This window comes from Phodopus roborovskii, unplaced genomic scaffold (genome assembly GCF_943737965.1).
Source record: "Phodopus roborovskii unplaced genomic scaffold, PHOROB, whole genome shotgun sequence".
NCBI classification, from domain to species: domain Eukaryota; kingdom Metazoa; phylum Chordata; class Mammalia; order Rodentia; family Cricetidae; genus Phodopus; species Phodopus roborovskii.
This window is the reverse complement of record NW_026126546.1, coordinates 7,967,297-7,993,506: the sequence shown is the minus strand read 5'-3', so window position 1 is coordinate 7,993,506 and position 26,210 is coordinate 7,967,297. Positions and strand designations below refer to the sequence as shown.

The window sequence follows — 26,210 nt, the reverse complement described above, 5'->3', positions numbered from 1 at the left end:
TTTTTCTTTCTCTTAGGTTTATGGATTTCTTCCCATGACTTTTGAGACAGAGTCTCATTGAGTAGCTTTAACTGACTTATAACTCATAGAGATTCCATTGCCTCTGCCTCCCTGGTGCTGGAATTAAAGGCCTGTGCTAGGACTTTCTGCTTAGTGGTGAAAAAGAATGAGACTATAGTTCAGGGTCTTTTAGATTAAGGTCCTGAGGCAACAGTCTGCTTTTGGTGTTTTAGGAATACCCCACCCTGTTCCTTTGTCACTAGGATCACTTCTAGAATATGCCTTATGTTACAGATTTGAGGCGCTTCAGAGTTCCGCTCACATGGTCCACCAGCCTCTCCTTATGACTGGGCTTATCTTGTTGGATCATGACATAGCAAACAAGTGCTCTCAATTAAACTTACTAAAACAGTTTACAAATATTACTCAGATTCCAGTTTCTGTGACACTATTATTCTGTTTCTTGCAATAGAAAAGCCTTGTGAGCCTGTGGAGTCTAGTGAAATGTACCTTGAAGCACATTGAAAGGGAGATTAAAAGGAAGTAAAGGTGATGTATTTGATTACTTGTGTTTTAAGGCTTCAAGGATGCTGTCTAACAGTAAAAGCAACTACAAAGTGCATGGCTACCTGGGACTTGAGTATCCTAGATAGTATCTTTTAAAGGTGTTTAGATGAAATCTTTTTTAAAATGAAATCTTAAAAAGGGAATTAGTACCAATATGCTGCTCACTGTAGTTCACCTTTATGCAGATATCCTTAATTTTTGTGTGATGTTCTTTCTTGTTCCAAAATTTCATTTAGATCCCTCATTGCACTTTGCCATCAGGTCTCCTAGCCCCTTCATGCCTATAATAATCTCTCTTTCTCTCTTTTTTTACTTAGAAATTCTCCAGAATTTCAGAAACTCTTGGGCATTGCTATGGAGCTGTTTCTGCTGTGCAGTGACGATGCAGAATCAGATGTCAGGATGGTAGCTGATGAGTGCCTCAACAAAGTCATCAAAGTAAGAGCCTGTGGATGTGTGCACCTATGATTGTTGTGGGTTAAGAGAACAAGCGTTCATTGAGCCTTCTCATGCTTTGAGTGAAGCATCTTCAGGATATCTACATATCTTCCATTTTGGGCATGTGGCTTTGAGGACCTCAGGTACTTACCCACGAGCAGTTAAATGTGTTCCATCCGCAGGAACTATTTCTTTTGCAGCTTATAGTGCATAGATCAGTTCTAAAGGGCATCAGTGTGGCCGTTGGTTGCCTATTTTCTTTCTTTCTTTTGGTTGCCTATTTCTTAAGAGGAATGTCTCTGTGGGTTCCCACTTTTGTTTGGGCATTGCTTGGAGAACCCCAAAGCACTGGGAAAGCAAAGGTGGACAAGTGAAGCCTCTCTTCTCCTCTATTCCTTGCCCTTTCTAACAGAAATCAGGTAATACTACCTACCTGGTAGTTAGTTGGTAAAGATGTGTCTTCTCAGGTTAGGTTAATTGGAAGTAGCAGGACTTGAATGGGGAGAAAGGAGCATCCAGACATGATAGTGAAGCCAGGAAGCTCTCAGTGGCAGCCCCAGAAGAGGTGAGGAAGGCCCAGGCCCCTATCTCACTATGTCATTGCTTCTCAATACTTAGTGCAGATCACTGCAGCTGCAGTCTGTTCCTTTGTTCTGTTTTCCACTGTGGTGCGACATGAGAATCTCCCATCCCTGCCCTCATTATTTTCTATTTTTCCTGTTTTGTTTTGTTTTGTTTTGTTTTGTTTTGTTTTGTTTTGTGTCAGGGTCTCACTATGCAGCCTTCGCTAGCCGGGAACTCATTATGTAGATCGGGTTGGCTTTGAGCTTATAGAGATCTACCTGCTTCTGCACTCTATGTACACTAGCATGCCTGGTTTTTGTTCCAATTCGTAATGTTTTATAAAATTAGTTTGGTTTTAATCACCCTGACATATTCCTCTTAGGAGTGTCATGCCTGTTCTTGTTGCCTCCTTCCGTATTGCCCTTGAGTTTGTAAACGGGGCTTTTGAACTAGTGTATCACTGGTTCAAAGTATCACTTGTATTTCAAGTTGACTACCATGGAGGTAGGCTCTAAGACGTAGTTCTCAACACTTCTTCCTAAACTGTTTCTAGAAGATGGCTAAGGAGAATGTGTAGCTCACTGTGCAAGGATCTTTTCTTTAGGCCTCACACAGCCCCTCCTTTCCCCCTCCTGGTTAGAGTCTCAGTCCTGAAATTTATAGACGTCATCTCTTCCCTCTCCTTGAAGGCTGTTTTCCTCATAATCCTAGTTTGGATGAACCAGAAACTCACGTAAAAATGGTTATTTCCTCCCTGTTGTGGTTAAAGCAGAACAGCCCTGTCAGTTTCTTCCCCGTGTCTTTCTTTTTAAAGCACTATATTTTATGATGGCCAGGCGGTTGGCTCCTTCCCTTCATGAGTCTAGCCTTCCTCAGGATGACTTGTCTTCTGAGGAACATGGTTTCAGATGGCCTGCTGCAGTTCTCTCCGTTTCTCAGGCCTGAGCAGTGATTCCTGCCAGCCTGTAATTAAGCAAGTGAACAACTTGATGGGGGGTGGGGGTTTATTTCTGTGAACCTAAGTGTTTATCTTTATGGCATTTGTATTTATGGTTCATATGTGAGCATGTTGATGTGTTTGTATGGTGAGACACATTTCTGTTAGTAGGAGAATTCTCACTTTTGCCCAGTGGCAAGGCAAGGCAAAGCATGACACGCCAGCTCATTGTTGCTTTCTGCTTTCTGTTAATGGGTCCGTGGCTCCACTTTCCTAAGGAATTCTTTCCATATGACCAGACCATAGTCTCTTAGTTAGCCTACTCTGTGGTCAGAGCTGACTTCCCTGGTGCTCAGGTTCCCAGCTATCTCTGTTGCAGTTGTGGAATGGTTGGTGTGGGGCAGCCTTTGGGAGGCTGCTCTTGTCACTTCCCAGCACCTGCACATAGTGCCTGTCTTAGTTTGCTTGCTTTGTTTCTTTGTTTGCTCCTCCCTCCCTCCCTCCCTGCCTCACTTCCTTCCTTCTTTCCTTTTTTTGTTTTTTCAAGGGTTTCTGTGTGTATTCCTAGCTGTCCTGGAACTCACTCTGTAGACCAGGCTGGCTTCAAACTCACAGAAATCCACCTGCCTCTGCCTACCTAGTTCTGACATTAAAGGTGTGCACCACTACCGCCTAGCCTTTGTTTTCTATAGGTGCGATAAAACACCAGGACCGAAAGCAGCTTGGGGATGAAAGGGTTTCTTTCATCTTACAGCTCATAGGACAGGAAGGCTAGCACTTCTAGCAGGGGCCATGGAGGAATGGTGCTTACTGGCTTGCTCCTCATACAGTCCAGCATCATCTGCCCAGAAGTGGCTTTGCCTACAGTGAGTAGGGTCATTTCCACATCGACTATTAATCAAGAAAATGCCCTTCATATTGAGGGTCTTCCTCCTAGAACACTAGCTTGTGTCAAATTGACAAAATCCCAGCCAGTGCAGTACCTGTATTTGTGTCTCATTTCCCATGTTGGCCTAATGGCTGGATTGGTTTCATCTATTTTACCCTCTTGTTACATTGGTGACCCTCACATTGGCCACGTGTCCTATTTCAGTTCTTTCTTCTCCAATCCTAGACACCCTTGTTTTCATTATTCATGATCAGGTTGGGCTTTCTTTGATAGTTCTTGATCTTTTGTCTTCAGAGGCAAAAAGCCAGAAAGAGATAACACCGTTGCCTTGATTGGCAAGTGGGCATTGAGAAGGGCAAAGAGAATGAGGTTACTCTAAATTGCCCAGATCCTAGTTATTGCAGCTGTAGGCAGCGTTGCTTTTCAAGCCTGTTATCATCATCACCTTCTTCCTTCTTCCTCTCTTTTTTCTCCTTCTTCGAACTCATTCTGTAGATGAAATTGGCCTCAAACTCAAAGATCCATCTGTCTCTGCCTCCGGAGCGCTGGGATTAAAGGCATGCACCACTGCCTGACTCAAGCCTGTGGTGGCTTTTTGCTGAAGCTGCTGCTGGTCATGATGTCTTGGTACGTTTTAGGTTACATCTTCATGTTCTGGTTCTTTAGCTGCCTATCTCTACTTTGTTTCTTTGTGGTTTCTAGTCTTGGATGGTACAGAAGATCCCAGCTTTTCACAGCATAACCCTGAGTGTAAGTCATGCTAGTTTCTCATTCTTTCCTTTCTGCTTACTGCTGCTTTCATATTTCTGCCTCTTCTACTGCTACAGTCTGCAGGGTAAGCCAGTAGGGTGGACCACTGTGGTAGGGGAAAGGCAAGGCGAAGTGGGAGAATGGGATGGCTTTAGGCCAGGGTCAAAGAATAGGTAGAAATGCAGAAATGGTCACCTGATAGTCTGTCCCGGACTTTTGTCTTCTTGTGAGAATTGCTATGGGTTTTTAAAAAGACCAGTCTCTAGCCCAGAAAATGCACGGGTATTACTTTTCTTTTGTGTTGAAAATACATTGAAGTCTGACATCCAGGTAAGTAGTGTGTTCCTGCCCTCAAGTGTTTTATAGTCTTGAGTGGTAAAGTGGTTATAACCCTTGGTATAAAGTACATAGCAGCAAGAAGGAGGTAATTTTTACCCAGGGTGGTAGAGGCAATACCCTGAAGCAGGACAGACCTTCCCACTGTACCTCCTGCCCAGAGGTTTGGCCCAAGGAGCAGGGTAGGTCTTCATACTGTGGAGAATGTGGTACCTTGAGGGTCAGTTCAAGACACATCTTGGTAGAAAATGAGGGCTCCTAAAGTGGCAGGATACAAGATTGACTCAAAAAAAATCAGAAGCCCTATTATGTACAGATGATAAAGGGGCTGAGAAAGAAATCAGAGAACCCTCACCCTTTACAACAGCCACAACCAACATATAAAATATCTTGGGGGTAATGCTAACCAAACAAGTGAAAGACCTATATAATAAGAACTTTGAGTCTTTAAAGAAAGAAGTTAAAGAAGATACCAGAAAATGGAAAGATCTTCCATGCTCTAGGATAGGTAGGATCAACATAGTAAAAATGGCAATCTTGCCAAAAACAATCTACAGATTCAATGAAATCCCCATCAAAATCCCAGCACAATTCTTCACAGACCTTGAAAAAATAATACTCAACTTTATATGGAAAAACAAAAGAGCCAGGATAGCCAAAACAACCCTGTACAATAAAGGAACTTCTGGAGGCATCACCATCCCTGACTTCAAGCTCTATTATAGTGCTGTAGTCCTGAAAAGAGCTTGGTATTGACACAAAAATAGATGGGTAGACCAATGGAATCGAGTTGAAAACCCTGATATTAACCCACACACCCACGGACACCTGATTTTGACAAAGAAGCAGGACGACCTGCTCTAGACAGATCTCTTGAGTCTGTTTCCAGGTAATTCTAGGTTATGTCTGGTTGACAGAGCTAACCATCTCTTCTTCGTCTCTAGATATCAGGTGCTGCATGTGACTGAAAAAGAGAGCTGGGTGACTTTCTCTGCACAATTTTAACATGCCATTTTAGAAGAAAAAGTTCTATCTACAAGAGTAGGGAGCCCTTCTTCAATGTGGACTTTGTGTCATTAGCCTTAATTGTGGCTTGAAGTTGGATACCTAGACCTTATTTCTGATTTAGCTCAGAATTGAGCAGAGAAGGGCAAGAAATTATCTGTGAGGACTTTTAGACATCCTAGCTGACACTGAGACCCAGAGTGGGTCAGGGAGTGGGGGCTGTGAATATCCTCACCATGTTGGAGGTTCAGAATGTCAAAAAAAGATGATTCTGTGTCTTATGTTCCTTGCCAGACAAAGGGACTAAGATCCTACAAGTACAGTTCCCATACCCTTCTTACTTAGAGGTCACCTGAGTTGTCCAAGTGAGCTAGTGAACATGGAATGTTTACTATGAGAGTTTAGGATTAATCTTAATCTGATGTTACATAGTATTTGATTATTATAAATGTTCAATTATTTTTCCTTCTGTTTTTATCCCAGTAAAGACCTGAATTTAGAATATTCTATAATTTCTATATACATTTACTTTTTTTCTTAACAAATAGCTTTGTTATTTAGTTGCTGTTCTGTTATTTTTCCTTAAAATTAAAATTTTGATTGCCATTTAACTTTATTTAAAACTATGGATAGAATGTATCTTCTATAACAAATGTCTTTTAATGTATTTGCAGGCTTTGATGGATTCTAATCTTCCAAGGCTACAGCTAGAACTCTATAAGGAAATTAAAAAGGTGGGCATTATTAGAAAGATTACTATTTTCACTGTTGAGTACAGTATGAGATTTTTATCTTGCAAGTTATTAAGTAAAACTGTTAGAAGGAAATGCCATTTGGTGAAGTGAACATCAGCTTTCTTTAAAAATGTACTCATTTTTATTAGATGGAATGGAAATTTAAAGCATCAGCTCAAGTTTTTGTAAAGATTGGCTGCTTTACTTTTTGGGTATGAGTTTTGCCTGCATGTATACCTCTGCACCATGTATGTGCAGGGTCCATTGAGGCCCTCAGCAAGAGCAATGCATGCTCTTAGTCCCTGGGCTGTTCTCCAGCCCTTGGCAACTTTCTATTTTAAATAAACTATGTTTTTCTAAGTGAAGCTCTCTGAACCTCAAAAGTCTTTGAAGTAGTTATCACCTATTTTACACATTTAATTGGATCTTTCTCTGAAAATTAAAAGTGAAAAAGTATGTTTAATAATTCTCCAAAAGAGGATGTAAGCAGCTCCAACGCAATAAACCCATCTTAGAAAGTGCTTGTGACTCTTAGATGTAACACATCACTTGTAAACCCCACCCAGAATGGTGCTCCTCGAAGTTTACGTGCAGCCCTGTGGAGGTTTGCTGAGCTGGCTCATCTGGTTCGACCTCAAAAATGCAGGTAAGTTGTATTTCTGTATTATTATTTTTAAATTTTTTGTATTTAAATTAGAAACAATCTTATTTTAGATACCAATCTCAGTTCCCTCACTCTCCCATCCTCTCATGCCCCTCACCAACCCCCCCTCCCTATCCCATCCCTCATCCACTCCCCAGGGAGAGTGAGGCCTTCCATGGGGGAATCATCAAAGTTTGTCATATCATTTGGGGTAGGGCCTAGGCCCTTCCCTGTATATCTAGGTTGAGAGAGTATCCCTCCATTTGGAAATGGATACCCAAAGTTCATTTGTGCACTAGGGCTAAATACTGGTTCCACTGCCAGAGACCCCGTAGACTGCTCAGGCCTCCTAACTGTCACCCACATTCAGGGGGCTTGGTTTGGTTCATTGCTGGTTCCCCAGTTGTCTGGCTGGGGTGCATGAGCTCCCTCTTGCTCAGGTCAGCTGTTTCTGTGGGTTTTTGTTTGGTAGATGGCTAGTCCTGCCAGTCTTGTAAGTTCCAGTGCAGATGTCCACTCTAAGTTGCCTAGTTTTTCCCTTTTGGTTGCTGTTCCTTTCTTATATTTCTTTTCTAATATCCATCTCTAGCAGGAATATTTGCATTAATGACCTTTTTGTCTTGGTCCAACATTCCCCAAGAGACTAATAGGGTGTGTCCCCCCAGAGTAACAGGATCTCGCCAATCTAGTCTATGTTGGATTTTCCACCTGAATATGGTGTCCACACAATGGATTGGTTAAAGATACTTGCCAAATGATTGAAAGTTGAATCTGATCTCAGCAGCAGCAAGTGTAGCAGTTATTGAAAAATAAACATTTGTATATGTATTACTTGAGGTTTCTATTGCTGTGAAGAGACACCATGACCACAGCAACTCTCATAAAGGAAAACATTTAATTGGTGTGGTTTATAGTTCAGAGATTCAGTCTATTAACATCGTGGTGGGACATGGTGGTGTGTAGGCAGACATGGTGCTGGAGGAGCTGAGAATTCTACATAATCACTGGAAGGCAACAGGAAGTGAACTGAGGCAGTGGACATGGCTTGAGCATATGTGAGACCTCAAAGCCCACCCCCACAGTGACACACTTCCTCCAACAAGGCCACATCTATTTCAGTAATAGTGCCATACCCTATGAGTTTATGGAGGCCAATTTACATTCAAATTACTGGAGTAACACATGGGTTGGAGAAATGAATGTTGAACAGTGCATAAAATTTTAACTTGTTGGTCCCCCTTGACCCGCCATGGTGCTAGGTATTGAATCCAGGACCTCAGGCATGCTAGGCAGTTGTTCTACTGCTGAGTCTCTTATTCATCCCACCCATTTGGCTTGAGTAACAAAACAGGGCTATAGTTGTATTAATTCCTTCCTTTTCTCCTCTGCCCATGTCCCAAAGACCCTAGGCTCTATCTATAAGACACTGGTAGAGCGCACTAACCCTTCACATCTGTAAGGAACAATGATGAGTTCAGTTGAGGTTGGATTTCAGTAAGAATTTTATGTGGTCACATAAAAATTTCTTTTTATAGAACCTTTCTTTTTCCTGTGCTTATGTATGCATTTTTGTGTTGGCTTTGGTGCAGAGAATAGGTCTCAGGCATACTAAGTGTGCACTTTACCAGCAAGCCACATTTCCAGCTCAAGTTGCCTTCCTTTGAAAATTGTAATATTTTTGAGCAATACATCCCAGATTTACAATGCAGCAAAGGGCTGTTCAAAAGTGTGACTGTCTTGCAGTTCTTCTCCTTAAACCCTTTTAATTAATCCCTAGTGCTGTCAAATAGTCTAGACAACTCACTTAAGGCAAGGGACAATCTAGCCCCTGCTAACCCTCTGCTAGTTCATTACCTCAGACGTGTTATATTGACTCATGGTCTGATTTTAGCTCTCCAAACAAACCCATTTTATTTTTCTCATAATGGCTTCACATCTCAGAAAAATCGTCACCTCCTTATGCAGGCTTTCTAGGGTTTTTTTTGTTCAGTATATTTTAAGATATCACAGATGTCTGCCTCATAAAAATGGCTGTACTATCTGTAAGCCTGCCTGCTACATAAGAGGGCCCTATAGCAGGCACCCCAGTGTCAGCCATGTCCCTTTTTTCTCTGTCCTACTAGGTAAATGATTTTCTTTCTAAGAACTGGGTTGTTGTTTGAAGGCCTCATTTAATTTGAACACATTTCCCCCCTAAAGATTGTGCAGCTTTCCTTGGGAGCATAAAAGAAACTTGTATTGATTTCTAATCAAAAGGAGCTGGCTTACCCAAGAAAAGACCTATCAAGTCCAGCTTGCCAAGTTAATGGGTTTATTTGTCTGTGTACAAGAGCATAGACAACTCATTGGCAGCTATGCCATTGACGTCTTACCTCCAATCAGTTTGCCCTTTACATCCCTTCCTGCTTCTAAGTTTATGTGTATGTGTGGCACAAAGGTGCTTAGAATCTCGAGGGCCTTATGACCTTTCTTCTCTTCTCCAAAAGGGAATGGTAACAGCTCCATTGCCAAAGACTTAGGTAACTGCTCTGTAGTTCTTTTTATTTTGCTGTCGTGCCTGTTGCTCCAATTTCTCCCTGTAAGTCATCATAGCTGCTCTGCTCCATGATAATGATGGTCATATCAAGTGTGGAGGACACAGCTATCCCACAATAGGTTTTTCTTGTTGTTGTTTTGTTTTGTTTTTTTGAGACAGGGTTTCATTGTACACTGCTCTGGCTGTCCTAGAACTCCCTCTATAGATCAGTATGGTCTTCTCACAGAGATCCTCCTGCCTCGGCCTTCTGAGTGCTGGAATTAAAGATGTGTAGCACTACCACCCAGCCCATAGTAGTTTTTAAATACTACTTTTTCAGTAAAATGATGTCCGCATTTTGTTTTTAAAATGTTATTCTTTAAGGGGGTGTGCCAGTTCCTGTAATGTAGAGAGGTCAGAGTTGTCTTCCCTGGGTGTTGATCCTCAGGAGCTGTCCAGATTGGTTTTTGGAATAGTCTTTGACTGTTCTGGGATCTGCTATTGAAGCTAGGCTGGCCAACCATTAACCTCAGGAATTTACTTGTTTCTGCTTCCAGAGTATGGGAGTAGAAGCAAGCTCAAATTCACCTCCTGTGCTTGCTGCATAAGCTCGCCCCTTGGTTCCCTCCAGTTTCTCTTTGTCTGTGTGTCTCTGTGTGTGAGGTCAGTGGATAACCTACAAGAGTCGATTCTCTTCTTCTGCTGTCTGGATCCCAGGCCTTAAACTTGGGTCTTTAGAGTTGTCAGCACATGCCTTTACCCCACTAAGCCTTCTTGCTTGCCCCTAAACCTAACTTCTTAATGTCCTTTATAACTTATGGGAGAGATGAAGGACAGTTGAACTTTATCAGCATTTATGCCTCCTGTGCTTGTAGTTGAGCATTGTAGTCTCTATTGAGGGCCAGTCTACCTATAAAACTGGGCTTTTCCATCACAGGGAACCATGAACATATGTTTTTTTAATGCAGGCCTTACCTGGTGAACCTACTTCCATGCCTGACCCGAACAAGTAAGAGACCTGAGGAGTCAGTTCAGGAGACCTTGGCTGCAGCTGTTCCCAAAATCATGGCTTCTTTTGGAAATTTTGCAAATGACAATGAAATTAAGGTATGGTTGCTGCCTCTAGAAATGAGTCTTGTGGGGCCGAGGGCCTCTGGTGGGACAGCCATTGGGGTTGTTTCTGGTGCCGTGTTGGCTTCATTTAGAGGTGTCTCAAGAGCTTCTTTTCACTCTCCTGTCATGGAGCAGTGTTAGGGGAGATAGTTTATAGATGCAAAGGCATTTTCCCAGAGTGAATGGGTTTTGGTGCACTGGATTGACCAGGTGGGCTAGCTGAGAGAAGGACTACATAGGAATGAGTGAAGAGGAGTTGGTCGGCCAGGACTTTTCTTTTGTTTCTAGTGACCAGAAAGCAAGACTTTGTTGCACAGAAAGGTTAGAACCAACTACATCTTTTCTATAGTTGAAAAATAAATGTAAAACTCAAAAATCCAAATCCAGCAAAATAAGCATTATTGAGCTTGCCTCTGACATAGGACCAAGACTACTAGGAAAGGATGGTACTCTGTTTCTAGGTCCCGGCAATGACCAAATCTCTTACATGTCAAAGGCTCATGAAAGAGATAGTAACTACTCTATTGAAAAGGAAAGGGAATAGAAGACAGGAAGGAGAGAGGAAGTTACCTACTTGAGTCCCAACCCTTCTTATGTGGCCACTGGGGGGGTCTCAGGTAGAAAGTGTTTCTAGGTATATAGGCTGATGCAAAGGAATGGGGATGGGCTAGAAAGGAGGGCTAAGAGGGTCTACAGGAAAAGGAGTAAAGCTGAGTCCCCCCTTTCACAATTCTTATGTGTGTTTTTATTGCTGTTAGCACATCTATTGGTTTGAATATTGCTTCTGTTTCTTGTATGCTATATCAGCAGCATCAAACCATAAACGATAAACAGACACACTTCAAATCAGTTGCAGCCACTAATGTATCACCAGTGGCCATGAAACTGAAAATGGCAGGGCTATTATGGAATGTGCTTTGAAGTTATTTAGGCTAAGTGTGGAAATAGTAAGACAAAAGAGGGAGATAGGCAAATGAAAGAAAGACAAGAGAAACAAGATTAAATAAATGAAAGAAGAAAGAGAAAGGATCAAGAAGAACGGTATGGGCTTACTTTGGAGATTACCAAGAACATCTTATCTCTGATTTCTTAGAAGGTTGTGCATGGTACACTGTCATGTCTGTAAGTTACAGCCTTCCGTTCACAGAGGTGCCGGTCTTGGGCAGACGCTTTAGTATAGCGGTTTCACTTCTGTAGGTGGTTCTTAGGCCAGATTATTACTGTAGTGTCTAGTGCTTTTTCCTTATTATTGTCAAGGTTTTTTTGGTTTTCTTTTTAATTTTATTTTATGTAGTATTATTACACCTCTGTCCTTGACTTCTGTGAGTAAACCTACAGATACTGAAACTGTCACTCACAATTAGCAAGTTCCTGATGCAGATTTTTAAATGTTGGTAGATCTGTGTGTGTGTGTGTGTGTGTGTGTGTGTGTGTGTGTGTGTGTTATATCCTGAGGATCCATGCAAGTTGGTTCTTTCCTACCATGTGGATTCTGGGGATTGAACTTAGTCCACCACCTTGGCTCCAAATGCTTTTACCATTGGAACATCTCACAGCATTCCCCATGCAATTTATAAGGAAGTAAATAGATTGTGTTGATAAACACTAACTACCTCAAATTTGGGATATTTCCTATCATCTATGAAAAATGTGTCAGTTTGTCACAGTTTATGTCCTACAAGATTTGGGTTCTGTGAAATGTGCCATAAGCTCCACGGGAGCTTTGCTTTCATCTTGGGTTTTGCCTTTACAGGTTCTTTTGAAAGCTTTCATAGCAAATCTGAAGTCAGGCTCTCCCACTGTTCGACGGACAGCAGCGGGCTCAGCAGTGAGCATCTGCCAGCACTCCCGGAGGACACAATACTTCTACAATTGGCTCCTAAATGTGCTCCTAGGTAAGAGAGAAAGGGTCAAGTGTCCCAGCCTTAACATGTGCTCAGCCTTTTAAAGTACACTAACCCTTAGCATCTTAACTAGGCCATTTACAGCTGCTGACTGCTAAATGTGAATTTTGTAGGGGATGCTGCAAGCCCATAGGTAGTCTTGGTGACTTTTTAGCTATATCTGTGCCCTAGGACACCAGCTGGTATATAATCTTACCCACCTCGCTGGCCTGGCCTTCTGTTCAAGAGGCCTGAGGCTATGTTTCAGCCCTCTGTGGGTACTCTAGGGAAACTAGTATTTTCCTTCATTCTTGGCTGCTGTCAAAATCAAAATCTACACTAGCAAATCCTGCTGGAGTGACCATATGGACATTTGATACAACTATCTGACTCTGAAATACAGTTCTATTTTCTGTGAGGGTGTTGCCAAGCTAAGAGCACATTTTATGCTGCCAAGTGCTCCTTGATCTGGGCCTACACATAGCTCGTGTTTCATAGTCTTGCTTATGACACCTTTCCCTTTGACTGCCAGGCTTACAATAGAGAACTCTTGTAGGTCTCCCTTTTTACTAGTGTGTCCTGTGGTTCTCTGAACAGTGGCCTTTATCAGGCTTTTTCTTTTGGGTCACCAACCAGCTCCCAAAATCATGACACAAAGGCTTCTTATTAGTTTTGAATGTTCAGCCTTAGCTTAGCTCTTTTCTGGCTAGCTATTTTTTATTTGTTTATGTTTGTTTACTTTTATGTGCATTGGTGTTTTTCCATGACTGTCAGGTCCCTTGGAACTGGAGTTATAGACAGTTGTGAGCTGCCATGTGGGTGCTGGGAATTGAACTGGGTCCTCTAGAAGAGAAGTTTGTGCTCTTAACCACTGAGCCATCTCTCCAGCCCCTGGCTAGCTCTTTTAACCGGTTTCTCCTTATCTACCTTTTGCCTTGGGGCTTATTACCTTTCTTACTTATGTATATCTTACTTTCACTGCTGGCTGGTTTCTGCCTGGCTTCTTGCTTGCTCCAAGCATGTCCCTCATTCTCTCCTCCTCTCTCATTCTTCCTGATCTTGAACCTAGAATTTTTTTCTCTCGTTGCCTGGCAACCCCACCTGTCCCTTCTCTGCCTAGTTATTGACCTTTTAGCTCTTTATTAGATCAATCAGGTGCCTTAGGCAGGAAGGTGAGAACAGATGCAGCACGTCTTTACATAATTAAATGCACATCCTTACATCATTAAACAAATGCAGCATAAACAAAAGTACACAATTGAAGTAATATTCTGTAGCATAAACAAATGTAAAACATCTTTGTCTAGTTAAATAATATTTTCCAACAGTGGACTGGCTGTTAAGCTCCTCTGGCTGCCTTTGCAGGTCTGCTGGTTCCTGTAGAGGAAGAACATTCCACTCTCCTGATCCTTGGTGTGCTACTCACATTGAGGTGTCTAGTGCCCTTGCTCCAGCAGCAGGTCAAGGACACAAGTCTAAAAGGCAGCTTTGGTGTGACACGGAAAGAAATGGAAGTCTCTCCTTCTATGGAGCAGCTTGTCCAGGTAAGGGTGACTCTAACCCTGCACTTACATGAGGGCCACCCAAAGACCAAATAATGTGTACATGTGGCAGACTACAGGATTGACCTGTAGTCTGTGGCCTCTGTTTATCAGCCTGGTCATGAGTAAAATGGAAGGACTATGTCACTTTTGGCCTTGTCTCAAAAAGTAGTAGAGTGGAGCCAGACAGTACAAGTTCACTGCATGCCTGGCCTTAGAGGAAATCCAAGCTATTCGTAGCTATGTGATGAAATCAGGTCTCAGGAAAAAAAAACCCAGATGGAGAGTGGAGAGCAAGAATAAAGCCAGATGTGGCTGTGGCTAGCAGTTTGCAGGTCTGGATTTGTGGGTGTGTGCAAGTTGCATGAGAAGAGCTAAAGTCAAAGTTTAAAGGCAACTTCCTGGGAAGCTTTATAAGACCCGCGGAGGGCTCGAACCCTCATGCCCCGACTCAGGAAAGGCGCCCCCCCACTCCCAAATCATTCACGAGAAGTGGTTTTGATGCAAAAGTATGAGGTTTTTTATATTTCAGTAAACCCGCCCTGTCGTAAACAGTCAAGAATGACCTATTCACTGCTAGGGGGCAGAGTCTAGAGAAAATTAGGTTAAATTTTTCCATCCTTACGCTTTCCTCTTTGTTTTTTATTCTTTTGCACTGACTTTCAAAAAAAAAAATTTGTTTGTTTTTATATCAACTAATGATAGGATTGGCAAATTTTGATGTAAATAGTGATTTTATAAGTATGATTGAAATTGCTCAGGATATATTTATACTGCTAACTTATGTGTTATCTGAAATTATAATTTAGACCCGTGGGCTCTTTTCTCCTAGTTACTTGAAAGAGAAAACTGACAAACTGACTTCTTCTATAGTGTGGTATAATATTTAAAACACCAAGAAAAATCTGACTGACACCTTTAAACTCTCTGGCTATTTTCTCCCTGGCATTCAGAACCATGTTTGTGATGACTGGATGTCCCTACCTGCTTCCTCAGCAGTGTCTATTGGTTTTATTCCTTTTCCTGCTCATCAGTTTTGGGAAATGGAGATCCTGAGTTAGAAGACTGCTGTCCTAGAAGTGCTCTGTGTATTTCCAAGGAGTTAATAGCAATGAAAAATCCTGGGAATTCAGAAAAATATAGTGGACAATAACGACCCTAGATGTGATAAAGAGGTCTCTAGAGAGGAAAATTAAGGCATGCTTGCCAGTGAAAACAAAGGGAAGTCAGGAGTGCATTTTAAACATGACTGAAGACTGTTTCTACTCCTAGGTTTATGAACTGACTTTGCATCATACGCAGCACCAAGACCACAATGTGGTGACGGGGGCACTGGAGCTCTTGCAGCAGCTCTTCCGCACTCCTCCCCCTGAGCTGCTGCAAGCACTGACCACACCAGGTGGTCTGGGGCAGCTCACGGTGGTTCAAGAGGAGGCCAGGGGCCGAGGCCGCAGTGGGAGCATTGTGGAACTTTTAGGTGCGTTCTCAGCAAGGTCTTGTAACCAGCTGTGCAGTATGTTCGTATCCTTCTGTTGCTTTATGCTTTAGCCAAACATGCCTAAATTCCTCCCCCAAACTTACAGTGTTTAGAAAGCTAGATGACAGAATGAGGCCACACCTGTAAAGCATGGTCTCCTGACTTCCTGGCTTGTCACCTGCATTTCAGGTACAGTGATGTAGAAATATTAGGCAGAGTATTTCCAGGACTCTGATGTTTGATTGTCAGAGATGAATCTTTATGTCTTGGGAGGGGGGATTTAGCATTCTTTTTCTCCTTAGTTCCTGATTTTAGAGAACCCTCTGCATTCCCAATCCCTGCAGATACTTCCCTAGCTTGCTGTCTTTTCTTCTTGATGTTCAAAGAGTTTGGCCCCAGAGCAGGCAGTAGCAGCATACCCTGTCTGACACGAGCTATCCTTGGAAGGTGAGGCAGATAGGAATATGTGCATGGCAGCCTCCAGAAGTGACTTGGCATTTAGCGGGCTTTATTAAATTCTGCTGACCCTGGCTTGCCATGGCTACCACACTGTAGCTATAAACTAGAGACCTTCTACCTGGGGAATCTGATTGTGACCTTGTGAGCTTAAATGTTTGCCTCGGACTTTGAACAGAAAATACTTTTTTCTGCTGTTCTTGGCACTGAGGAATTCTCATTTTTGTGGAAAGCATGTTGTATGACCAATGAACAGAGATGCACAAGTCTAGTAACTGTCCCCAATGAAAGCTTATATCTGACTGCTGGTTGGCCAAATAATGTAAGATCTTATACTTTTAATTTGGCTTTTAAAATGCAGTTTACATGAGCTCTTTTGACATTTTAGTTGTATCTTTAGAAATCAGTAGTTGAACTTGAGTGTAATTTTACATTTAAAGTGTGACGTGGTATTTAAGCATGTCATAGGTAAATATGTCAATATACCCACTGTTTTAGGATTTGGGTCAAGCTTTTTGAAGATTTTTTAATTTCTTGCAAATTTTAGCAGCTTGTTATCTTACTTTCTTTTACCTCTTTCTGTGATTTACAGCTGGAGGGGGTTCCTCGTGCAGCCCTGTTCTCTCAAGAAAGCAAAAAGGTGATTATTTCCAAGTCTTGCGTTGAACCTAACTACAGTTTCTGTGTTTGGATAACACATTAGACTCTGCTAATATTTCCTCCCAGGGGAGTGAGTGTGTTTGCAAATACTGCTGGAATCTGTAGTTTTCTGTAATTTAAAAGTTGTTTATATCAGAGTTGTTTATTATAATTTCTAATGTTTGAGGTCAAAGGTCAGCAAACTTTCTGCAGTGAACCAGAGAGTAAATATTTTAACCTTGTGGGCCATAGGCTCTTGCGGCTGTTTCACTGCCTTGTGGTCTTCACAGGCCAATATTATGAGTGAGCTGCTGGGTCTGGCTGTTTTCCAGTGAAATCTTAAAGATGCGGGTGGGCTCAGTGCTACTTTAGAGAATGCACTTATAAAGGTAACTTCCATTTTTAATGAACCTTATTATTAGGTGTGTTAAATAGTTTATTTTGTTTGGTTCATCATTTTATTCATGCCTGGTTATCAATTTTCAGCCATATTTAATTTTTTACATATTTTTTTTTAACATATATTTGGGTTTTCAAGGTTTCTATGTGTAACAGTCCAAGCTGTCATGGAACTTGCTCTGTAGACCAGGCTTAACTTGAACTCAGGAGATCTGCCTGCCTCTGCTTCCCAAGTGCTGAGATTAAAGGTGTGAGTCACCACTGCCAGGCATGCTGGCTAGTTTTATGTCAACTTGATACAAAGTAGAATCATTTTGGAAGTAGGAACCTTGAGGAAATGTCCTTACTAGACTGGCCTATAGTCAGGTCTGTGGTTCCTTTTCTTGATTGATGATATAGGAAGGTTCAGCTTACTATGGGCAGTGCCATCCTGGGGGATCCTGGGTGCTATAAGAAAGCAGACTGAGCAAGCCAGTAAGCAGCATCCCTCCAAGGTCTCTGCTTCAGTTACTGCCTCTAGGTTCCTGCCTTGCTTTTCCTCATTTTTGGTCATGGTATTTTGACACAGCAATAGAAACTAACTAAGACAAGTATAATCTGCCAGATGTAAGATAGATAAAACCAGAGTTGTGGAGCATGTAGGCTTCAGTTGAGGTCAGGGGTGGCCAGGAGCCTCTTCTCTGTTGTCAGTCCTCCACTCATCCGTCCGTCCGTCCGTCCATCCATCCATCCATCCATCCATTTTAGTTCATTGGTATTTTGCCTGCATGCATGTCTGTGTGAGGGCCAGATCTCTTGGAATTGGAGTTATAATGGGCTGGATACTGAACCCTGGGCTCTCTGGAAGAACACCAGTGCTCTTAACTGCTGAGTCATCTCTCCAGCTCCTGGCTGCCCTTCTTTTATGTCTTTAAGTAATCTGTCCTAAGGACTTCACCACAGAACATAATCATCAGCCACTGACTTGGAGGGTAGAAACTGCTTCATCAAGATCCAAATTCACTTTCTTAAGCCTTAATTTGATTTCTTCAACTACATGCTGTGTTAATGAAAGGCTCTGTTAGTATTTGTGTCAAGTTGCTGTGTTTTTTATATAGATTTATATTCTCTTTGCTAATAATCTTGTGCCTTTGATGATGCAATTTCATAGTATCTTTTTTAGTCTTCCTCAGTGTAACAAAGTAACTGATATAAACAGATTTCTGGCCACAGTTTCGGAGCTTTTGATCCATCATGGCAGGAAAGATGTGATAGAACAGCTCACCTCACTGCGGCCAGAAAGCAGGGGTTGTACCTGTGTGATGGGTTTCTTTGTTCTTAATGTTTTATTTCAAATTGTGAACAGTGCTACCCACTATGAGCCCCAGTCTTCCATTTTAGTTAATCAGTCCTCTCTGGAAATCTCTTAGGCATTTCTCAGTTCAAACAACACCATAATGGTGTTGTTTAATGATGTTTGTATGTAATATCACCATAAAAATATTAATCCTAATAAAAATTTAAACATAAACTATGAAATATATTTTTAAAACTTTTTAAGAAAAATATTTGTCCTCCCAGATTCTTAGCTATAGTCTTGAATATAAAAAAAGATAATAAAATGGAAGTGACTTATTTATATGTAAGAGTTTGATTTTCAAGTTTTTATTTGCCATTGGAGATAGAGCATAGTTATTCCAATGGCTGACTGATAGAATTGAATTGCATCTTTTCAGCTGTAAGGTACTCATTCATTTAAGTAATAATAAATTATTTAACTCTAACAGTAATCAAAATCAATAAAAATTACTGTGGTATAGTTCTACCTCTTTCTATAGATTTATTGGTTTTATAGTATTCTAAATGTTATTCTCTTTTCATTCTTTAATGTTGTAATATAAAACACAAATGAGGGTAAATTAAATATGTCTGTGGCTTCCAATTTTGAATGTATGTTTATTTTTTGAGACACAGTCTCACTGTGTAGCCTTGTTTAGCTTAAAACTCACTGTGATGACCAGATTGTCCTCAGACTCAGAGTTTTCTGCTTCCTGAGTGAGTGCTGGGACTAAAAGTGTGTTGCACTATGCATGTCTATTTATTTGATTAACTTCCCCACTTTTAGCAAAATTAAAAAGCAATATTGTATTATTTCTAGGCAAAGTGCTCTTAGGAGAAGAAGAAGCCTTGGAAGATGACTCAGAGTCCAGGTCAGATGTCAGCAGCTCGGCCTTTGCAGGTAGTTGTCATCATTTGTGAGCAGCCAGGGTCAGCCTTCACTTATACTTACTGTCTCATGTCCCTTTCATCACCTCAGCCTACAGATGGCATTGTGGGGCACGGGTGGTCTACTCAGAAAGTGGCTGTCATAATCCAGATGCTTTTGTAATGTTCACTCTGAATGTATGTGGCTGTGTGCTTTTCTTATATTAGGCTATTCAAAAGTTGATTAATGTCCTTGAGTATATCTTTAGGGGATAGGAGGTTGTCTCATGAGTCAGATGGGTTACGATCAGGGTAGTGGGTTGAGGAACTGTCTGTGGGTAATTTAACTTGAAAGAGTGTATTTTTTTGTTTGCAAGTAGTTATGTAAGATTGTTTGTGTTCTCTGTAAAACATAAGTATTATCTTAAGACACTAATAGCTATATAAAATGCCAACAGCTTTGATTATGTTTACTTTTAGGAAAATAAAAACAAGACTGAGGTACTTGAGAAGGAAAACTTGAATAATGTCAATGGAACCCCCCCCCCCCCCTTACAAGATGAAAAAGTCAATAGAACAAGAACTTTGGCCTCCCTAGACTAGTGTAAAACTCAATCACCTGTGACCCAGCTGCCTTCACTGGGCCACTGCTTACATCCTGTTCCTGTTTTTTGAAGTGATCTTGTTTTTGTAATTAATGTTTTATTTAAAAAAACAAGTCATGCTATCAGCTTTCTAAAAGCACACGCTTTTATTGTTACAATCTGTTGTTCCCAACCATCAGCACTTTTCATTTCCTGCAATACAAACCAACCACTTTCTTTTTGTATGTCCTTCAAACATTTAAGGATGCATAGATGTTAAATATTGGATTATAGAATGGCCACTGGAGTGATTTTGATCACACATAGTGTTTGTCTGTGAGAATTTCAAGATTGAACTAGGAAAATGTGGAGTGTGTTTATCCTGTAGGAGGCTAGGACAGGATGTGGAAGAAAACAAGCCTACCCTAAGGGCTGATGCATTCACCGTTGTTCTGTTGTTACTTGTTTAGAATTCTGGGAGTCTCCTTGTGTCCCTGGCCCAGCTGCCGCTGAGTTACACATCCCCTGTTTGTGGCTTTAGAGTTGCTTAAGAACCTGAATTTGGGTTTCGTGATGAATGGAACACATTGGAGAATACTTGCAGACACAATCTGCTTGTTCCAACCCGCTCTGCTGTGCTGCTCAGTCTTTTCTTTACAGTTCTCCAGGCTGTTTCATAGCTAGACCATTCAGTACAGTAAACTTCTTGTCATTTTGCTTACATACCTTTGATTTGCAGCTACAGTTCCCTCTGGCCATTTGACCAATGAGTTTCTCTGTGTCTTTAGCCTCTGTGAAGAGTGAAATTGGTGGAGAGCTCGCTGCTTCTTCGGGAGTCTCCACTCCTGGTTCTGTAGGTCATGACATCATCACCGAGCAGCCTCGGTCCCAGCACACACTTCAGGCAGACTCTGTGGATTTGTCAGGCTGTGACTTGACCAGTGCTGCTACTGATGGGGATGAGGAGGACATCTTGAGCCATAGCTCCAGTCAGTTCAGTGCTGTTCCATCTGACCCTGCCATGGACCTGAATGATGGGACCCAGGCCTCCTCACCAATCAGTGACAGCTCTCAGACCACAACTGAAGGGCCTGATTCAGCTGTGACTCCTTCAGACAGCTCTGAAATTGTGAGTGGGTAGAGGGTTCTTTTGCAGTTGGCCCTTTTGTCTTCCTGAGCTCATTCCTAAATGCCTACACTTGGACTCTCTTGCTCATTTTTCTTTTGACTATACAGCTAAACAGAATAATTTTTACATTCAATTTTAAGTGTATATAATTAAATGTTAGCTACTATATAATATATTTTACTAAAAATATAACAGAATATTGTGACTTGCCTCTAAATTTTAAAATGTGCCTGTCATTTCTGATACACAAATGAGATACTGGATTGGATATAAAACACTGAATTCAAGTCAAAAATGGGTATGTGTTGTGACCACAGGAGCTGAGGAGATGGCCTCAGTAAGTTGTTTCCACACAACTTACTGGAGACCGGGGCTGGCTAGCTAACCAGTCTCTCAAATGGATGAACTTCAGGTTCAGTGAGAGACCTTGTCTCAGAAATAGGGAGCAACTAAAGAGGACACCTGATGTTGACCTCTGGCCCCCACATGCATGCTCATAAATATGCATGCATCCACTCTTCACACACGCTCACATTTTGCAATATGGAGTTATTGATACAGAAATACAGCTCTCAGCTCAAAGGGGATGAGAGTAAGCTTATTCTGAAGACAAATATTAGTGACTGTGGTCCAGAACACAGATTCAGGTTTCTCTAGTATGTGTGTTCCAGTGTGCTGACAGCTTGATAAAATCTTTGTAATAACAGAAAAAAGAAATTTGTAAGTCAAGGCACTTTTCAGATACACTTGTATCTGATAGGTGGGTTAGAATAAAGTGGGAAAAACAAAATTAGTGGAAACTAGGGTCTTGTTTGTACATCCTAAAGAGTTTATTAAGGCTTAACAGATGTTAGGTCAGTCAGGAGTGGTGGCACACACCTTTAATCTCAGTACTTGGAAGGCAGAGGCCACCCTGGTCTACAAAGCAAGTTCTAGGGTAGCCAGGGTGTAAGGAATATGGTTTTTCCTCCCGCCGCTGGTCTTGTCCCGCCGCTGCACCAGCCCCAAATAATACACAGAGACTCTGTATTTGACGTAATGCTGTTGGCCAGGTACTAGTTTCTTATCAGCTAGCTCTGTCTTAAGTATTAACCCATTTCTGTTAATCTACATATTTCCACATACTTTCATCTTACCAGGGAATGGGGCCTGCGTCTGGTCTCTCCAGTTTCTCCATGTTGACTCCTCCTTACTACTTCCTCGAATCCTCCTTGTCTCCTAGTCCCGCCTATCTTGCTTTCCTATTGGCCAACAGTGCTTTATTCATTAACCAGCATGAGAAACATATTAACAGAATGACATCTCCCATCACCAGGGTTATACAGAAAAACACTTTCTTTCGAAACAAACAAAGATGTTAGGTCACAAACAGAAGAGGGTACTAAATGGCCATCGAGGGGCTGAAGATGCCTGAGATAGTTTGGCTCTAGGCTACAGTGCTCTCTTTTCTCCGCATCCTTGAGTTCTTATTGGTTCCATCTTGTTGTTCTTTCCAGGAACTTTTTGCCACAGAGTCTGCCCCAGATTCATGGCTAGATAATACGAAGTATTTGTAAATTTAGTGGAGAAAACCTATTGTTATTTTCTTTTCTAAAAGCCTTGTCTTTGTTTTTAACTAATTTATGAAGACAAAAATTTTTTAAAAAATATTATTCTTTGAGAATTCCATACATGTATTTTGATAATGTTTATCCCTCACCTTATTGCCTAACTCTTATATCCTCTTTTTAAAAGATTTTTTTAATACCAAAAAAGTTTACAGATTGAAATTCTTTTTAGAATTTCTAGAGCTATAAAAGTTTGTTGTGTGACCTTTCCCTGGGGAGACAAACGCCAGTGACAGTAATGATTCTGTCTAAGTCTAGTTTGACAGATCAGTTAGTTTAATTGGAGCTGCTTACAGGAGCATGAGCCAAGGGTTACCTACCAGAGTATGGGCAGTTTATAAACATCATCTATACCATTGAAGAATCAGTGTGTTTATCCCTGACATCATTGACCATTTGCATATCTTTATGAAGGAGCAAGATTCCACCAAACTGCCCCTAGAATGTTAATTGCCTATCTTGTGCAGGCCTGGTGTAGGTAGTCATGATGCTTCGAGTTCAAGAGCACAGTGTCTGTGTCATGCCCAAGTAACATCCCACAACAAAGCATCTTAGCAGTGAGGAACTCTTGCTTGTTGCTTTTACACATGCATTTAACTATGGGCATTGAATAAATAATTGCCTTTTAGGTTTTCTATGTGCCTTTAGGTTTTCTATGGTCTTTGTGAATTCTGCGTGCATAAAATGCTCAGCTCTGGTGAGCTGCCCCTGAGAACATCTGCCATAAGGTAGTTAGCATGGATAAGGGAGAGATTCTCCTCCTGATGCTCACTACCTGTGGCAGGTGGGAGAGCTGGCCCTCCCTGAGGTCTTGAGAGCAGGAGAGCTATCCCTGCCCCTCACCAGCTGTCGTACTCAGGAGGGTTGGCCCTTGCACCTCACCTAGGCAACAGTAGAGCTGATAGGTGGTGCAGGTGTGAGTGAGCCGTGAAGCGGCCCTGCCCCTTGCTCTGTGCTGTTTAGGGTGAAATAGCTAGGGCAGGGCTGGAGCACCCGCACTGATGATGGTGAGGATGGGGGAGAGCTACTGTCTGACCAACCCTGCAACCCCCAGGCCCGGAGCCAGAGTTGGCCCACCCCAACAGCCACCCCACCTATGGTCTGCTGGAGCACATGAGGAGGCTGGTCCTGCACATCCAAAGTTACAGGATCTCCACAACCCAGGGCAAAACAGGATACCCAAGAGGAGTCCCAATGCAGACCCAGTAGCAATAGTGTAGCAGAAACCAGAGGCCTCAAACCATACCAATGACTCTTTGCAATATATATGTATGTATATGTATATGTATATGTATATGTATATGTATATGTATATGTATATGTATATGTATATGTATATGTATACATACACGCAGAAAGAGAGAGATAAACTGTGTGGCTCACTGTGTCAAACTACAGCTCCAGTGACCAGATATTTTTTTTCCTCCCTCCCTCCCTCCTTCTTCCTTCTTTCCTTCCTTCCTTCTTTCCTTACTTCCTTCCGTCCTTCCTTCCTTCCGTCCTTCCTTCCTTTTTCTTTTCTCTTAGATTCTATTTTTTGGGGGCAGGGAGGTTGCAAGGGCAGAGGGTGAATACAAAGGGATAGTGGGGTTGAATGGCATTGAGATGCGTGATGTGAAAGCCACAAAGAATAAATAAAAAGTTAGAGCAGGTGCTCAGCTTTGTTGGTGGCTTTTCCTTCGTGCTGAGGGCTTGTCCCCAACAGTCCCCCTTCATCTGTACAGGTGTTAGATGGTGCTGACAGCCAGTATTTAGGCATGCAAATAGGACAGCCACAGGAGGAGGATGAGGAGGAGGCTGCAGGTGTGCTTTCCGGTGAAGCCTCAGATGTTTTCAGAAATTCTTCTCTGGGTAAGTGCACTTTATATGATAGAAACGTTTTCAGCCATAGACATCTTTATCTTTCCTTCCAAGAAGAAACCTTTGGCTGGCTCCCTCCCTCCTCCCTCCCTCTTTTCCTCCTCCCCTCCCTCCGTTCTTCTTTCCATCCTTCCTTCCCTCTTCCCTCCCTTTCTTTTGAGTTGTATAAATAGCAGCTAAAAATGGCAATTTAGGCATAATTAGACTTAGATTTAGATCCTATACCTTCATGTCGTCTTTGTGTAAACATATACATATTTTGATTGGAAACTTGTCACTTAATCTTGATTGCTATTTTTAAAGCCCTTCAACAGGCACACTTATTGGAGAGAATGGGTCATAGCAGGCAACCTTCTGACAGCAGTATAGACAAGTTTGTACCAAGAGATGAAGCTGCTGAAGCGAGTGACCCAGAAAGCAAGGTGAGCTACCTAGGCGAGAGTTTGCCTGTGTGTGAGGGGTTGGAATGTCCCTGGCTTCTGCTGTTCTCATGTTCCTATCTCATCTCTGGGCTTACTTCTTTCTCCTAGAAACACTGGACACTCCCAGGCCTCTGTCCTCCTCTTTTGCCTCCTTAGAGTTGCGTCTGCTCAGTGGTACCCTGTGCTGACCTCTGCCCTGCCTGATAACCATGTATCTATCATTCCTTTGAGGCTTCTGCGAAGCTTTGCAGCAATTCTTGTTTTTGTTTACTCAGTTGTGTAAAACATCTCTGTGTTATTTACTCTACATGCACATTACTGTATTTACAGTACATTTTAATTCCTTGAAGTAAGAAATGCATTTTCTCATTTAATCCTGTCAGTCACAGTGGCATCCTTTGAGAGTACCCTCCAGTTTTCTCTTATATCCTTCCAACCTTCTCTGGTATCTTTTTGTTTGCGTGTTTGTTTTGTTTTTTGAGATGGGTTCTCACTGTATACCCTTGGCTGGCCTGGAACTCATAGTACCTTCTACATTTCCAGTAGACACTTGTGTCTTGACAGTGTGAACAGTGTTTCCTGAATGCTGTATTTTAACACCTTCTTGCCCAGTGCATCTTCTCCATACTAAGCTTGTCTCGCTATAGCCTTGAGGCCCTGTGTTTTAGGGTTTCAACTGTGTTTTTTTTTAAGACCAGGCATGGTGGTGGCCAAGTATAGACATCTCTGTCCCTAGCACCCTGGTGTGGCTCATTTTGTTGATTCAACTAGTGAATCAAATGTTTACTTCTCTGTTCTAGCCTTGCCGAATCAAAGGTAACATAGGACAGCCTAACGATGAAGATTCTGCTCCTCTGGTCCATTGTGTCCGCCTTTTATCTGCTTCCTTTTTGTTAACTGGGGAAAGAAAAGGTAAGCACAGCAGAGTGGCTGCAGTGTTGACGGGGTACTTACCCATTTAGAAGTCAGTTTGTTGGTCTGTTGGTACCTTGTTATTGGGGTGAGGGAGGGAGGAAAGGAGAGGGATGGGCTTTGTTTCTTGGAGAAGGCTAATGGGGTCTGGGTGGTTCCTTTGCAGCACTGGTCCCAGACAGAGATGTGAGGGTCAGTGTGAAGGCCCTGGCCCTCAGCTGTATTGGTGCAGCTGTGGCCCTTCATCCAGAATCTTTCTTCAGCAAACTGTATAAAGTACCTCTTGACACCATGGAAGCTGCTGGTATGTTTAAAGTGTACTTCTTTCTTTCCCTTGGTTAATCACTACTGTAGCTGTCTCACAGTCTTGCTTTCTTTGGTCTTATGGCAGTGTGTTTCCGGTTAGCTTGTATGTTTCATCTGTTTTGAAGCTCTCCAGATGTGAACATGGTCACATTCTTAGTCTCATGACTCCCTTAGGTGTGTGGTGGAAGCACTCATGTCATAAAATAGAAATCTAAGAATGTAAGAGCCATTTATACATGTGCTGGGTTTCTTCTTAAATCACAAGCTGCATTGTCAAATTGCTGTGTGTCACATTCATCTGGGTCAGAAATGCACATTCA

The 26,210-nt window shown here is 42.0% G+C and overlaps 1 protein-coding gene across 1 annotated transcript in view; it reads left to right on the top strand.

Moving 5' to 3' along the window:
- Htt (huntingtin) overlaps positions 1-26,210 on the top strand; it is a 133,081-nt gene that overhangs the window by 18,420 nt on the left and 88,451 nt on the right. The window contains exons 3-16 of the mRNA XM_051200276.1: positions 885-1,005; positions 6,161-6,220; positions 6,787-6,866; positions 10,347-10,485; positions 12,245-12,386; positions 13,740-13,918; positions 15,188-15,392; positions 16,441-16,488; positions 19,024-19,104; positions 20,443-20,783; positions 24,115-24,241; positions 24,554-24,672; positions 25,473-25,584; positions 25,751-25,888. Coding sequence (XP_051056233.1) covers positions 885-1,005; positions 6,161-6,220; positions 6,787-6,866; positions 10,347-10,485; positions 12,245-12,386; positions 13,740-13,918; positions 15,188-15,392; positions 16,441-16,488; positions 19,024-19,104; positions 20,443-20,783; positions 24,115-24,241; positions 24,554-24,672; positions 25,473-25,584; positions 25,751-25,888 — 1,892 coding nt within the window. The remainder of the gene's footprint in view (positions 1-884; positions 1,006-6,160; positions 6,221-6,786; positions 6,867-10,346; positions 10,486-12,244; positions 12,387-13,739; positions 13,919-15,187; positions 15,393-16,440; positions 16,489-19,023; positions 19,105-20,442; positions 20,784-24,114; positions 24,242-24,553; positions 24,673-25,472; positions 25,585-25,750; positions 25,889-26,210) is intronic.